Below are 13,674 nucleotides of genomic sequence, written 5' to 3'. Positions count from 1 at the left end.
TACCATTTTTATTCAAGTCAAGCTGCCATATATTTCATACATTCTGTTGACACTGGTAGCGGGCATTCTTTATCAAAAACAAGTTCAGGAAAGTATTTACGTGAAGTCGACTTTTTATATTGACACATATTTTGTCTTGCTTCATTTCTTGGTGAATATATGATATCTAGTGCACTATTATATACAGTTTTCGAAAAAAAAAATCGTGAGGTAATATGCAAACACACATCAAATGTTCATGTGAAAAATGACTACCACAATGGTCGTGTGATCACGTACTTATGCAAGACCATAGTATATGTCATTTTGTATTATAATTCGATCCGTTATTCCTTCCATGTGTCATTTTTATTGCCAGGGACGGGATACGCTCGTTTGCTGTCATTGATACGTATCCTAACTGTGACGGTCTCATGGCGTGGATGATGGTATCTGACTTCAGTAGTTCAACCAACTGCGCTTTTGACAGCGCAACAACCAAGCCGTACTTCATCTATAGTAGCACGGATGTCCAAGGCTCACCACAGTCAGGTACAGATGGTCATAAGTCATGTATGGATTATTTTGATGAGTGAACCAAGAATAATGTCCATTTAAAACTAAATGCATGCGTAATGGTAGCAACTGATATTAAACTGAAAAAAAACCCAATCGGGACTAATATGATAAAGGCAATTTCGGCCATTTGCACTATTGTCAATACCACACACAAAAGAAAAATGTTTATCGCTCGAAAAACAGTTTCAGCAGGTACATTTTATTGGGGTTTTATAAAGTAAACCCACATGATTTATTTAATGAAATATATGTATTTCAATTCAAAATGTGTTTGATTGTCAGTTTTAACAAGTAAATATTGTCATTTATCACAATAGGATCTTCATATGACAGTGCTGCTTTCCCTCAAGCTGATGTGATGGGTATTTTTATCCACGGTAAGTGTTATAACTATTCTTATTATGTGAAATTGTTACTGTGCTTCAGCTCATTGTCTTTCATATTACATTATGTCCTGCTACCGTTATATACAAGTTCATTTGGCAAAACCTGTTGTTGTTTTTTTTATATATATCTGACGTTTAGATTAATTGAACGATATGAACTCATTCATCAGACAAACGACCGGAAAAACGTACACACACTGAGGTTTAAAAATACGTACGAGTTGGAAATAATAAAATCGCCGCTGATTCGCCTACATGTTAACCCTGCGTACACTTGTAGTTGCTATAAATGTTGCAAATGAGGTTAAAATCGGCAAATCGGCAAATCGGCAAATCGCTTTATTAAATGCATATACTTATATAAGAGAGTATATATCCCTTCACATCTCGATTTATAGCAGGTTCTCTGCGGCCGCAGACATGAAGATTGTTTTCACTATATAATGGTATTCAAGTATGGGTTGAAACACAATTATCTTTGCTTCATGGATATACTTCCTATCTCCCCACTGGACGTCTACTTCCGGACAAAAAAATAAAGGCAATGTGTAGTAAGGGGAAGCAACTCTGTTTACGCACGCATGTGTTACCATTAAAGAGCTTCGCTCGGGCGCCTTCGGCGCCACGGAGCTTCGCTCTTATTACATTTTGAGTTTGAAATATGGTTTTGTTGACACGTCGGTATTCTCCTGTTTTTATTGCGCTATGGTATGCATATACTTTAAATACTGTTATCAGAATTTGTTTTTGTTATTCTGTAAATTTGGTACAAATAATTTTAGTTGTATTCTTATTAGATATTGTTCTTTTGTTCCATTTTGTAAAATCTATATTTTAATGTTTTTCGAAAGGTTGGTTCCCTGTTATGAAGGTTTCTAAGGACTTTGGAGTATCTCCAGCTTCCGGTATATACGATCTGTGGACAAACACATACACCGTGAACGAATACAACGACAGCCTAAACGCCTTCTCCTTCGCCGCCAATACAATGACTTATAAGTCAAGAATCCCGGATTCCTGGGCCAGCTACTACATCAGAGCAGTAAGCATAACTATGAAGTGTTAAATTGATTCAAATAAATGACTTGCAAAGGTTTATATGTAAACGCAAGATTGGCTTCAAATTGGCATACTTAGTTGCACATATATCAGCTCATTACACATGTAATAAAGATGCCTACTCTCAACCTTGTGTAGTCAGCATAATGCAAAATGACCTTTGTTATCCAGTCAGAACAGATACCTGTAAGTTAATCGTGCCAACAGAATATTGTAATTTATGATATAATGACATCAACATCCAGATAAGATGTTTCCTGTTGGTACGAATGCATTACCACATGCTTTGATACTTTCATGTGGATACTGAATAGATAACCTCTTGTTTTTATCAATTATGCAGTTAAATGTAAAAAAAAAAAGTCCATATACTCCGTGTTTTTGTAAATTTGAATATATTTCATGTGCTTATTTTGGTAATTGTAGGTAAGGCTTTCCTTCATTACCTCTGGGATAGAAAGGGCTTATGTGGTTTTTGATGCCCATGGCTCATCAAAAACCTCCTGGTTGTCTTGTGACAGGATTTTGTATTCCTCTTGGACGGATCTGAACCGTGAAGGTACCAAGGACAGATGTACTATGATCGGGTATGTGTCAAAACAATTCATTACTGACACGGACTTGTTTGTGAGATATTATCAGCGATAGAGGAGAAAACAATAATTTCCTTATTCATACTTTTGAACACGATATACATTTTTGAGATACATATCATGCGAATTTTGTTTCTTTGTAAAACACCTAATTCAGCATATCTTAAAGTTTCATCGCATTTGCTTTCCCTACAACCTCATTGGTTGAATCAAAAGCATGTACAGGTCGGTGGTATACCAAAAGTAACGATGTAAATATTTACAAACACCAGGTCGATGTTACGTCACAATGCCAAATGCAGTACGTTTCTCTTGATTTTCATTCTTCCATCTAGTTAAATGATTAAATACAGCATCGCTTGATATTTGATTGAACATTAATGACTTTGACGACAATGAATTATTTGCTATATGGAACTTCCCCATGGCTATTTACTCACATTTTAACCTCATCGAAGTTCCGTAACTGATCGATATGATAACACGCATTGTTCTTGTTTGTTATAGAGACGCCTCCGCCACGACCTACTTCTCGCTATTATCGAATTACGGGAAGGGATCGTGTTCTACACAAAGTGGCTGGTTCACTGTAATTGACAGCAACGCCGGGAGTTGTACGTGGGAGTCCAAGGACTCAACTTACCCCCATGTGGTGTACAGCGACACAACAACCGTCGAGCTGAATACAGGTATCGCCCTCTATACATCAGTGTTTCAAAAGCGAGTGTTTGTTGGGTAGTCGGAGTGTATGCAGCACTACACACAATTCAAAGTATCTTAATTAGCAACAAGAAAGGGTTTATTACCTCAACGAGAAATAATTACTGTTTAAATCTAAACAAATGCTTGAGTAAATAAAAAGGATTAAAAAAACACGCCATAATGGGTTATTGTTAGATATTCCTTAATGATAACATTTTGAATGCATGTCCTGAAGAGCTATATCGGTATAGCCCATATAATGATATAGCGTCGGCTTCTGTATTAAAATTGTATTGTAAAGAGCATAACGAATTGATCAGGAAATAAATCGGACCATTTTACTATTGCAAAGTCAAATCAATATTTAATTTTCTGGATTACAATTTGTTTTATTGCTGGATATGACTTCGATTAGCGTGATTTATAAATATATATATAAATGTGGTATTTCCAAAACAAAATCATTGTATCCTTGTTGCCATTGTTTTCTCGACCACTAGGTAACGAATGCAGCGCTTATATGTTATTTCTTTCTGGGTGTTTTTTTAGGATTTGCTGTAGCGGACGTATTTGCAATATCTATATGTAAGTATATGCTTGTTTTTGTATTAAAAATATTTATATATGTGATATATGATAAATAGCTCTTCAAAACGTGTTCAAATTTTCTGAAAGACATTTTGTATTAGTAAATTAGTCGTGTGCACCGGTTCTAGATTGGTATAGTTACATTTGAATGTTCTTGACCCCTTAACATTTAGAAGGTATTTCATATGAGAATGCAAAAGTGTAAGTTGTATTGCTGTTCGACAGCTATTTTATGTGTAAAGCTTCATAAAACACATAAATAATTCAGATGTAGTTAAAGAATATTAATTCAACAACATGCGAGAGAGTATCTCTCTCCATAGTTAATATCAGGGCAAAATACACCTTAACAAAATGCACTTGTTTATCTTTAAATCTTGAACAATACATGCAACGGTTTCTCGACATTATTTTTTGTCTTCAGCAATGGACAACATTTGTGACATAGTGACGTGTGAAAATGGTGCCACGTGCTTGGACTGGGGTGGACGTTACTCATGTTCCTGTGATGGCGACCACTATGGTCATCTCTGTCAGAACAGTAAGTCACGCGCCTTATTGATGTACAGTTGGTGTTAAGTATGCAAATGCGTTCTGTCTATTGTGAAACATACAAATTACATTTTGTTCTTCGACATTTCAATTTTACACTTGCCATCGTTCCCATAAAACATTAAGATTTTGCTATGATGATATCATTATTTTATTTATTTGCAATAATATACAAAACTGTAGGACCTGATTTCTCTTTGTAAAACATTAAATTATGACAGAGATTAGCGGCAATATTTCTTAAATATGTAAAAAATAGTAAACACGATATACTAATCCTGGATAATGTTGGTTCTTATTGAGTTTGTACATACTTTAATTTCCTTTTACCTCTGATAAATGGGCGGATTGGTCGAGTGGTTAACACTCCGGCCTTCCAAGCAGGCGGCCGGGGTTTGATCCCCGATGTCGCCGTACGCATGGAATATTCAGAAAAAGTACATCTCCAGCACACACAAAGGCATACACACATAGGGAGATATTAGTCAGGCGGCATAGGACTAATAGTTAGCGCCTGATAAGGCAGCTCCTGTGAATTCCTCAATTTTGTATTGATTACTATATATGCTAATTGTATCGACTGTATACAATTGTATATCTATGTACTGTAAAGCGCTTTATAGTGGCTTATGTTAGCTAGATAGGGCTATATATCAAATGTTGTATATTTAAATTCGTATTGTTTATACGGTAATAGTCGTAGTATATGGTATTTGGGTATTTATCGTAAAACAGATTACTAGTTAACATAGCTTACTATCATTAGAATTATTCGGTATTATACTACATTTGTTTGCAATGGATTCAATTCAGTAAATGGCAACTACACTGCTTGGTCGGACTGGACGGACTGCAGTACCACGTGCTACGCTCAGGGAGTACATACAAGAAATCGGACATGTACAACCCCGACACCACTCGGTATTGGGCTGGACTGCACTGGCATGGGTCCAGCTGATGAGCTCGAATTATGCATTCCGACTCATCTAGACATCTGTGATGGTACGTGTCAATCAACAAGCATAACATCCTCAACTGGTAGAATGTGATACCATTAAAACATTTGTTTAAAATATTCTTTATAATATGATACCATTGTTTTATATCCGCACACGTAGGGTTACGCCTGGAGTCATTGTACGTGTTCTTGTAGTTGCATAAACTATAAAACTAAACATTACTGAATCAAAACCTCGCCTGTAATGTTTTTGTTCTAAGTTAACCATAGTCAGCTGCAGACGCTAAAAATGTTGTCTAGCATGATGATTTGCAGCAAGGAAAATACGTATGACATCACAGAGCATAGTTCACCCTTTTTGAAATCAGAACGTTTTTGTAATGTAAGGTCTCAGCTATTCTCCAATACGATTATCAATTTTGAAAACTATTTGTATAAGTTGTTCAACTCTTTTCAATCAATTATTAACATTGAATCCCTGAGGGTGATTCAACGCTTACCATTTAACAGAAACGCATTTTGAGTGTAACCGAATGGTACATGTATGTTGAAGTCTAAATGTTGATATCGTTTTATTGTTACCTGTTTGTTACAGAATACAACACTGGCGACGTACCAGAGAACACTGCCTATACCATGGTTTGTCCTGCTGACTTTTATATACATGTGTATGCGGCGTTCTTTGGCAATGGCGCTACATGTTCTGACGCCACAGCATTAGCGGACGCTCAAACAGCTTGCCATCAACAAACGGACTCCTGTGTGCTGACATTTAGTAACACTACGTTTGGTTCTGACCCATGTTCAGGACACGGTGTTTCAAATTATGGGTCTGCAACAATGTATTGCGCAAGTACGTTTTTGATATATGAATATTTACATAGAAACTTTTCTGAAAAAATACCGTAAATTTCAAGTTATTGATAAAAACACTTATCAAAAAATTGTTCTGGATGAGACAGAATAGAAATATTAAGAAACAGTAATTATTTCTTCGATTAAAATATATATTTCAAACATAACTATGACTGTGAAAAACACCCCAATGCATATTTTGTAGTAAATAATGTACTGTGGGCGTTGGAATATTCAATTTGTTAAAGTCGTGGCGTTTGCTTATACTTGTTAACGTTCACTGACAGCATTGTACTTCATGTTTTGAAATATATACACACTAAGCAAATTAGTTGCACGTTATATTTTCACTGATATCTGGGATTTTGTTGAGTGTTCCTACTTTTTATGTCTAATGTATCAACCATCTTTATCTTACAGAACATCAACAGTTGGAGGATTGGCGAGGCCGTAAGTAGTACACTATATACGTTACAATAAAATACATTTCATACAAACAACATCACTAGTTACATATCCCATACGTGAATGTATTTCCTCACAGTGTTTTATGATGTTTTATGTTGATAACACGCGCTACTTGCTACCACATGATCGTGAAGCCATTTTCTCAATTGCCCAAACTGTGTCTCTTTCAAGAGGTACCGCTGCATACCAAATCGAAGCTGCCACGTGAATCTGATGGTGGATATTGCAATAGCTGTATAGATAATTATGGTCATTGGCATGAGTCCTTAAACAGAATCCTTTGCTAATTTTTGTAAAGAAATATAAATTAAAATTATCGAATTTTGGTAAATATATAGTTTCTAAAGTCACAGCTCAAATTATACCAGTATATTTTGATATTCCCATTCTTGTAGCGTGGCGACTGGTGTTCAAAGTTCCAAAAGGCGCTTCTGTACCAGCGGGATATGCTGACGTGAACGCTTTGTATAGCGCCAGCGGCTCTTACAATGAAGATGATACATCGGCTAAGACTGACTTTAGCGCCTCTGGCAGTATCTATAAATCCGCACTGCTGGACCAGTGGGGAGACAATCTCACCGTTAATTCCGTAAGTAAGGCATTTCTAGATTAACTACTTTTACAAATCGATATTCAATATCAAATTCGTCTTATTTTTATAGGATCTATATTCATATTTTTACGTAAAAAACTAAATAACTTCCAATACGCTTACAAAACTAAATAACAAGTATTGTGGGAAAACAGTGCGAGGTATCTGAATTCACAACCGTGATATATAGGCGACGATTAGCTCAATAAAGTAGGACTACATTAGGCTTTTATGTATTTAGCGTTTTCCCTAAGTTAATAATGATGCATTTCAAACGATAATTTGCAGCATTTAAGAAAATTATCTTCAGTTTCATTTATTAATATTTTTTAATGCTGAAAATGTGTAGTATTATAACAAACATTAGATATAAGTAAACCCCTGTTGTTTTTCTTTTTAACAGATGCGACTGTCAGTTTTCAAGGATGGATCTGAAAAAGCCTACATTGTGTTTGATACATCACAGACAACAAAGTCTAACTGGTTTGACTGCAGTAAGATTATTGACTCAAGCTATCATGACATCGTCGATGGCAACACAACATGTACATTAAAGTAAGAACATTTTTTCAATGACAGTATCAATTTTTAGAGTACTTTAACTTATTAAAGAAATAACTGAAGCCGACCTTTATCAATACATGTATTTCAGCAAGTGTACACTCCCATTTCACACCCTAGTTATTCAGTCATTTAGTATCATAATGTTCCAGACGCGGTCAGTTGCAACATTTTTATCAATTTAAATAATACACTTTAGTAAACAATTACCAATGTCTAATAACGGAAGGATTATTCAAGATACGAAAAACAAGTTACTTTTATACCTGACTCGCAGCACAAAATCACTTCTTGGTATGAATACATTTCATTTTTGTTATATAGGTTTTGGTAAGAACTTTTTTAGTTAACATCAATTATTTTATTCATTTTGTATAGTGATGGAGGCACGGGGAAAAGAACATTCTACATCAGTAGTGACTATTCCGGGTGTACTAACGAGACAGGTTGGATCATGATGAAGGACTACGGAGCAAGCACAGGGTGTTCCGAGTGGGACTCGACCAGTATCACCAGACCATACATCTACTTCTCGGGTCTCGGCACACGGGTCCAGTGGTCAACAGGTATGGATATGTGTTTGGTACTAGCAAATATTACCATTAAGAATGTGTTCTGAAATACAGGTAAAGATATAAAAACACACAATTGTAATTATAACTTGGAAATTTGCCAAATGGTCATATGTATGAGTATTCTTGTCAGAGTATCAATGTGTTCATGTCGAGTACACATTTTCTGCACGGAACTACTTCCAGTATATAAAGTTTAAATTCATATTGCATTCAGGTCCGCTTCGAATGTACTGACCAATAAATTTACATTTTCATAATTATGCCGCTATAATTAAAACGTTTAATAACATTGACCCTCCCTTGAAGATGGTTGTTAGATTGGTCAAACAAGCATGCACTATATTACATAAGTTTACCTTATTCTATTCTATTGATGCCCTGCCTTAACATATGATGCATTACACATGTAAATAAAATCGTCAATATATTAATAAAGGAGCGATCTACAAATAGACATCTGATTCAAATGCTATAACATATTTAACGCAAACTAAAATAAATGACTTTTTTGGTTCTACAGCGGACAAAGTGGAAGCTGATTCTTTTGCACTTTTTATTGTCGGTAAGTTTGGGCAATATCTTAAATTTTCCTTATACATGCGTATATTTTATATAATTACCTATTTGAACTATAATCTAAAATAAAGATTTGCCAATATCTACATAAATGTGGTAATGATTGTGCTATCGCATATAAGTAAAGACGTCACGTTGGTATGTTAGTAATTTGAATCACAATGCAGACTATATAGTACTGTTATAATTTGGAATCAGGCGAACTCATCATTTAATCAAGCAACCGTTAAGATAAAGCAAATTTACATTTTTCTTTACATTTGAATCGGTATTGCAAAACATTTATAAAATACATTAGGGACAATAAATCAATAAGCAAACTTCGGTTTCGCCTGTGCATTACACTTATTCCAAACATTCCAACGAGGAAAGTTAAAATCAAGGCACTTCATTCAATCAGGAACTTAAGTAAGTTATCAATAACAAGAAAGAATGTCTAAAAATGAAATATAGCATAATTATGTGTATCAATTATTGACAGAGATATCATACTCATTTAACATCTATATTTGTCGTTCTATAGAGTGGCATATGGTATTCAAGGCCATTCAAGGTCTGGCGCCGACGACGTATACCAACTTAGTTAACTTATGGACGACCTCAATCACAGAAAATGAGTACGATACCACCGTACAGTCCCTCACGAACTCGCCTAGTAAAGCCTTCAAATCCGGTGTTGTCGACACCTGGTCGGACACCTTTACATTTATCGACATGGTAATATAACATTCTCATTCATTTGAGATGTAAGACATTTGATTGGACAAGCAAAATAACTTGCGAAAGTATAACCACGATATACCTTCCTCAAATGTCAAAATACAGTAGGGTTATCCCCTAATTGAAAATATGATAGTCACAAACAGTTTGCTTGTGTAAGAATGTTACAATTTTAAAAACATGGTTGTGATAATGTATCTGCCGTTGACGATTTCCATGAGCTTGTGAAAACAAGTGTCTTTAGCACATGCTATTGTATTAAACTGTTGGGTTAAACTTAATGCTTTCTATTAAGAGTGGATTATAAGAAAACTTCTTGTTTTCCCTTATATAACATCCGACGCTTTGTTTTTCTGTTTCATATAATAAATGACTTACATATAGCCTCAAATAGACGCAGTACACGTATATTTTACTGTTTGTTGTCTGACATTCTGTCATTCCAAGGAGGCACATGTTAGAAAATAATGACCATTTCAGTATGATATATTCGTTTACTTGCTATTTCAAAGAAATACAGTGAACGGTACTGATTTTGTTCTTTAATTTATTTGCTTATATTTAACTCTCAAATCCTGAAATGAAACATATATATTTAATTATGTATTTCCTTTTGTTTTTAGGTGAAATACTCGCATTTCTTAGGTGGAGTTGAAAAGGCTTGGGTTGTTTTTGATGGCGTAGATACCACTAAAACCACATGGTTTGCAGATAGCAAGATCTTATTCTCCAGCTATAAGGACATAAAGACTGGTGGGAAATCCCGAGCAAGTGTTACAGGGTAGGAACACAATACACATTTTTTTGGTTTCTTAAGAGTAATAATATCACGCTTGCATATCCAAATATATGCATGAAGGGTTGACACTTCAATTCTGTGCTAGTATCGTTTATGCTTATGATTATTGGTATGTCCGTAGGTAATATGAAACCATGTTATCATTAAAACCGTGTTTGGAGGAGACTTGTAGTTGCGTCTGCTGGATAACCGAACTTTGCGGTACATGTTGTGAAGCAGATGTAAAACAACTCAAACAAACAAACATAACAGTGTAACGAATTACTTACGTGAACATAAAAACCATAATTCGAAGTTAAACAAAATATCGCAAAATGTAGGCGAACTGACCTATAGTGATCGTCGGACACGGTCCTTCGTTGGATTGTTGAGTGACCACAAGGGGAACCCCTAGCAAAAGAAATGCTATGCAAATCTCGTAAAATTGTTTTCGTCGTTAACTCACTAAAAAGGGGACATGTTTTCATAATTTAATGGATACAAAAAGGCATTTCAAGGGAAGGACAGTGATTTTCCACGTTATAATTCCGGCACCATAATTGCGATGACGTCAACACGTTGGCTATGACATGCATAGCTGATATGAATGTTATCAGAATTTGATAGTGCCACTGTAAATCGGAAAAAGTTCGACGCCATATAATTTGGGCCTTCTCCGCCCTCCACAAATATGGCTTTCCTCGGCGAAGGGCGAATCTTTTACTAGACTACAGTGTCCCGGTATACAGTATATAATGGAAGTGGCCGTGAGAGTGTTCCGGTATAGAGTATATACTGGAAGTGGCCGTGAGAGTGTCCCGGTATACAGGACATAATGGAAGTGGCCGTGAAAGTGTTCCGGTATACAGGACATAATGGAAGTGGCCGTGAAAGTGTTCCGGTATAGATTATATAATGGAAGTGGCCGTGAGAGGGTCCCGGTATACAGCATATAATGGAAGTGGCCGTGAGAGTGTCCCAGTAATGGAAGTGGCCGTGAAAGTGTCCCGGTATACAGTGTATAATGGAAGTGGCCGGGAGAGTGTCCCGGTATACAGTATATAATGGAAGTGGCCGTGAAAGTGTTCCGGTATACAGGACATAATGGAAGTGGCCGTGAAAGTGTCCCGGTATACAGTATATAATAGAAGTGGCCGGGAGAGTGGCCCGGGATACAGTATGTAATGGAAGAGGCCGGGAAAGTGTCCCGGTAAACAGGACATAATGGAAGAGGCCGTGAAAATGTCCCGCTATAAAGTATATAATGGAAGGGGCCGTGACAGTGTCCCGGTATACAAGGGAAGTGTCCGTGAGAGGGTCCCGGCATACAGTATATAATGGTAGTGGCCGTGAGAGTGCCCCGGTATACAGTATATTATGGAAGTGGCCGGGAGAGTGGCCCGGGATACAGTATGTAATGGAAGTGGCCGTAAGAGTGTCCCGGGATACAGTATTTAATAGAAGTGGCCGTGAGAGTTTCCCGGTATACAGTATAGAATGGAAGTGGCCGTGAGAGCCTCCCGGTCTACAGCCCCCACCCGAAGTGGCCGTGAGAGTTTCCCGGTATACAGTAGGTAATGGAAGTGGCCGCGAGAGCGTCCCGGTATACAGTAGGTAATGGAAGTGGCCGTGAGAATGTTCCGGTATACAGGACATAATGGACGTGGCCGTGAAAGTGTCCCGGTGTACAGCATATAATGGAAGATGCCGCGAGAGTGTACCGGTATACCGTATATAATGGAAGTGCCCGTGAGAGTGTCCCGGAATACAGTATATAATGCAAGTGGCCGTGAGAGCCTCCCGGTCTACAGCCCCCACCCGAAGTGGCCGTGAGAGCGCCTCGGTATACAGTATATTATGGAAGTGGCCGGGAGAGCGTCCCGGGATACAGTATTTAATAGAAGTGGCCGGGAGAGTGTTCCGGGATAGAGGATATAATGGAAGTGGTCGTGAGAGTGTCCCAGTATAGAGTACATAATGGAAGTGGCGGTGAGAGTGTCCCGGTGTACAGCATATAATGGAAGATGCCGCGAGAGTGTACCGGTATACCGTATATAATGGAAGTTGCCGTGAGAGCGCCTCGGTATACAGTATACAATAGAAGTGGCCGTGAGAGCGCCTCGGTATACAGTATATGATGGAAGTGTCCGTGAAAGTGTCCCGGAATACAGTATATAATGGTAGTGGCCGTGAGAGTGGCCCGGTATACAGTATACAATAGAAGTGGCCGTAAGAGTGTCCTGGTATACAGTATATAATGCAAGTGGCCGTGAGAGTTTCCCGGTATACAGTAGATAATAGAAGTGGCCGTGAGAGTGACCCGGTATACAGTATATTATGGAAGTGGCCGGGAGAGGGTCCCGGCATACAGTATATAATGCAAGTGGCCGTGAGAGTGACCCGGTATACAGTATGTAATGGAAGTGGCGGTGAGAGTGTCCCGGTATACAGTATGTAATGGAAGTGGCCGTGAAAATGTCCCGATATAAAGTATATAATGGAAGTGGCCGTGAAAGTGTCCCGGTATACCGTATATAATAGAAGTGGCCGTGAGAGTGTCCCGGTATACAGTATATAATGGAAGTGTCCGTGAGAGTGTCCCGGTATACAGAATATAATGGAAGTGGCCGTGAAAGTGTCCCGGTATACAGTATATAATGGAAGTGTCCGTGAGAGTGTCCCGGTATACAGTATGTAATGGAAGTGGCCGTGAGAGTGTTCCGGTATACAGTATATAATGGAAGTGGCCGTTAGAGTGTCCCGGTATACAGTATATAATGGAATTGGCCGGGAAAGTGTCCCGATATACAGTATATAATGGAAGTGGCCGTGAGAGTGTCCCAGTATAGAGTACATAATGGAAGTGGCCGTGAGAGTGTTCCGGTATACAGTATATAATGGAAGTGGCCGTGAGAGTGTTCCGGTATACAGTATATTATGGAAGTGGCCGGGAGAGTGTCCCGATATATAGTATATAATGGAAGTGGCCGTGAGAGTGTTCCGGTATACATTATATAATAGAAGTGGCCGTGAAAGTGTCCCGGTATACAGTACATAATAGAAGTGGCCGTGAGAGTTTCCCGGTATACAGTTTATAATAGAAGTGGCCGTGAGAGCGTCCCGGTATACAGTATATAATGGAAGTGGCCGTGA

At 37.7% G+C, this 13,674-nt stretch overlaps 1 protein-coding gene across 2 annotated transcripts in view; it reads left to right on the top strand.

Moving 5' to 3' along the window:
* LOC110457460 overlaps positions 1-13,674 on the top strand; it is a 123,828-nt gene that overhangs the window by 47,321 nt on the left and 62,833 nt on the right. For both annotated transcript variants that reach the window (XR_002463694.1, XM_021508830.1), the window contains exons 43-58: positions 359-531; positions 876-935; positions 1,796-1,986; positions 2,430-2,590; positions 3,104-3,285; positions 3,848-3,883; positions 4,311-4,427; positions 5,252-5,440; positions 5,992-6,249; positions 6,672-6,701; positions 7,115-7,308; positions 7,715-7,866; positions 8,251-8,438; positions 8,968-9,009; positions 9,547-9,740; positions 10,367-10,524. Coding sequence is in view for 1 of the 2 variants with exons in the window: in XM_021508830.1 (XP_021364505.1) it covers positions 359-531; positions 876-935; positions 1,796-1,986; positions 2,430-2,590; positions 3,104-3,285; positions 3,848-3,883; positions 4,311-4,427; positions 5,252-5,440; positions 5,992-6,249; positions 6,672-6,701; positions 7,115-7,308; positions 7,715-7,866; positions 8,251-8,438; positions 8,968-9,009; positions 9,547-9,740; positions 10,367-10,524 (2,325 nt within the window). In the remaining variant the exon portion in view is untranslated. The remainder of the gene's footprint in view (positions 1-358; positions 532-875; positions 936-1,795; positions 1,987-2,429; positions 2,591-3,103; positions 3,286-3,847; positions 3,884-4,310; positions 4,428-5,251; positions 5,441-5,991; positions 6,250-6,671; positions 6,702-7,114; positions 7,309-7,714; positions 7,867-8,250; positions 8,439-8,967; positions 9,010-9,546; positions 9,741-10,366; positions 10,525-13,674) is intronic.

The sequence above is a fragment of the Mizuhopecten yessoensis genome, unplaced genomic scaffold, assembly GCF_002113885.1.
Source record: "Mizuhopecten yessoensis strain PY_sf001 unplaced genomic scaffold, ASM211388v2 scaffold179, whole genome shotgun sequence".
NCBI classification, from domain to species: domain Eukaryota; kingdom Metazoa; phylum Mollusca; class Bivalvia; order Pectinida; family Pectinidae; genus Mizuhopecten; species Mizuhopecten yessoensis.
The sequence above is the reverse complement of the archived record's forward strand: the minus strand, read 5'-3'. Positions and strand labels throughout refer to the sequence as shown.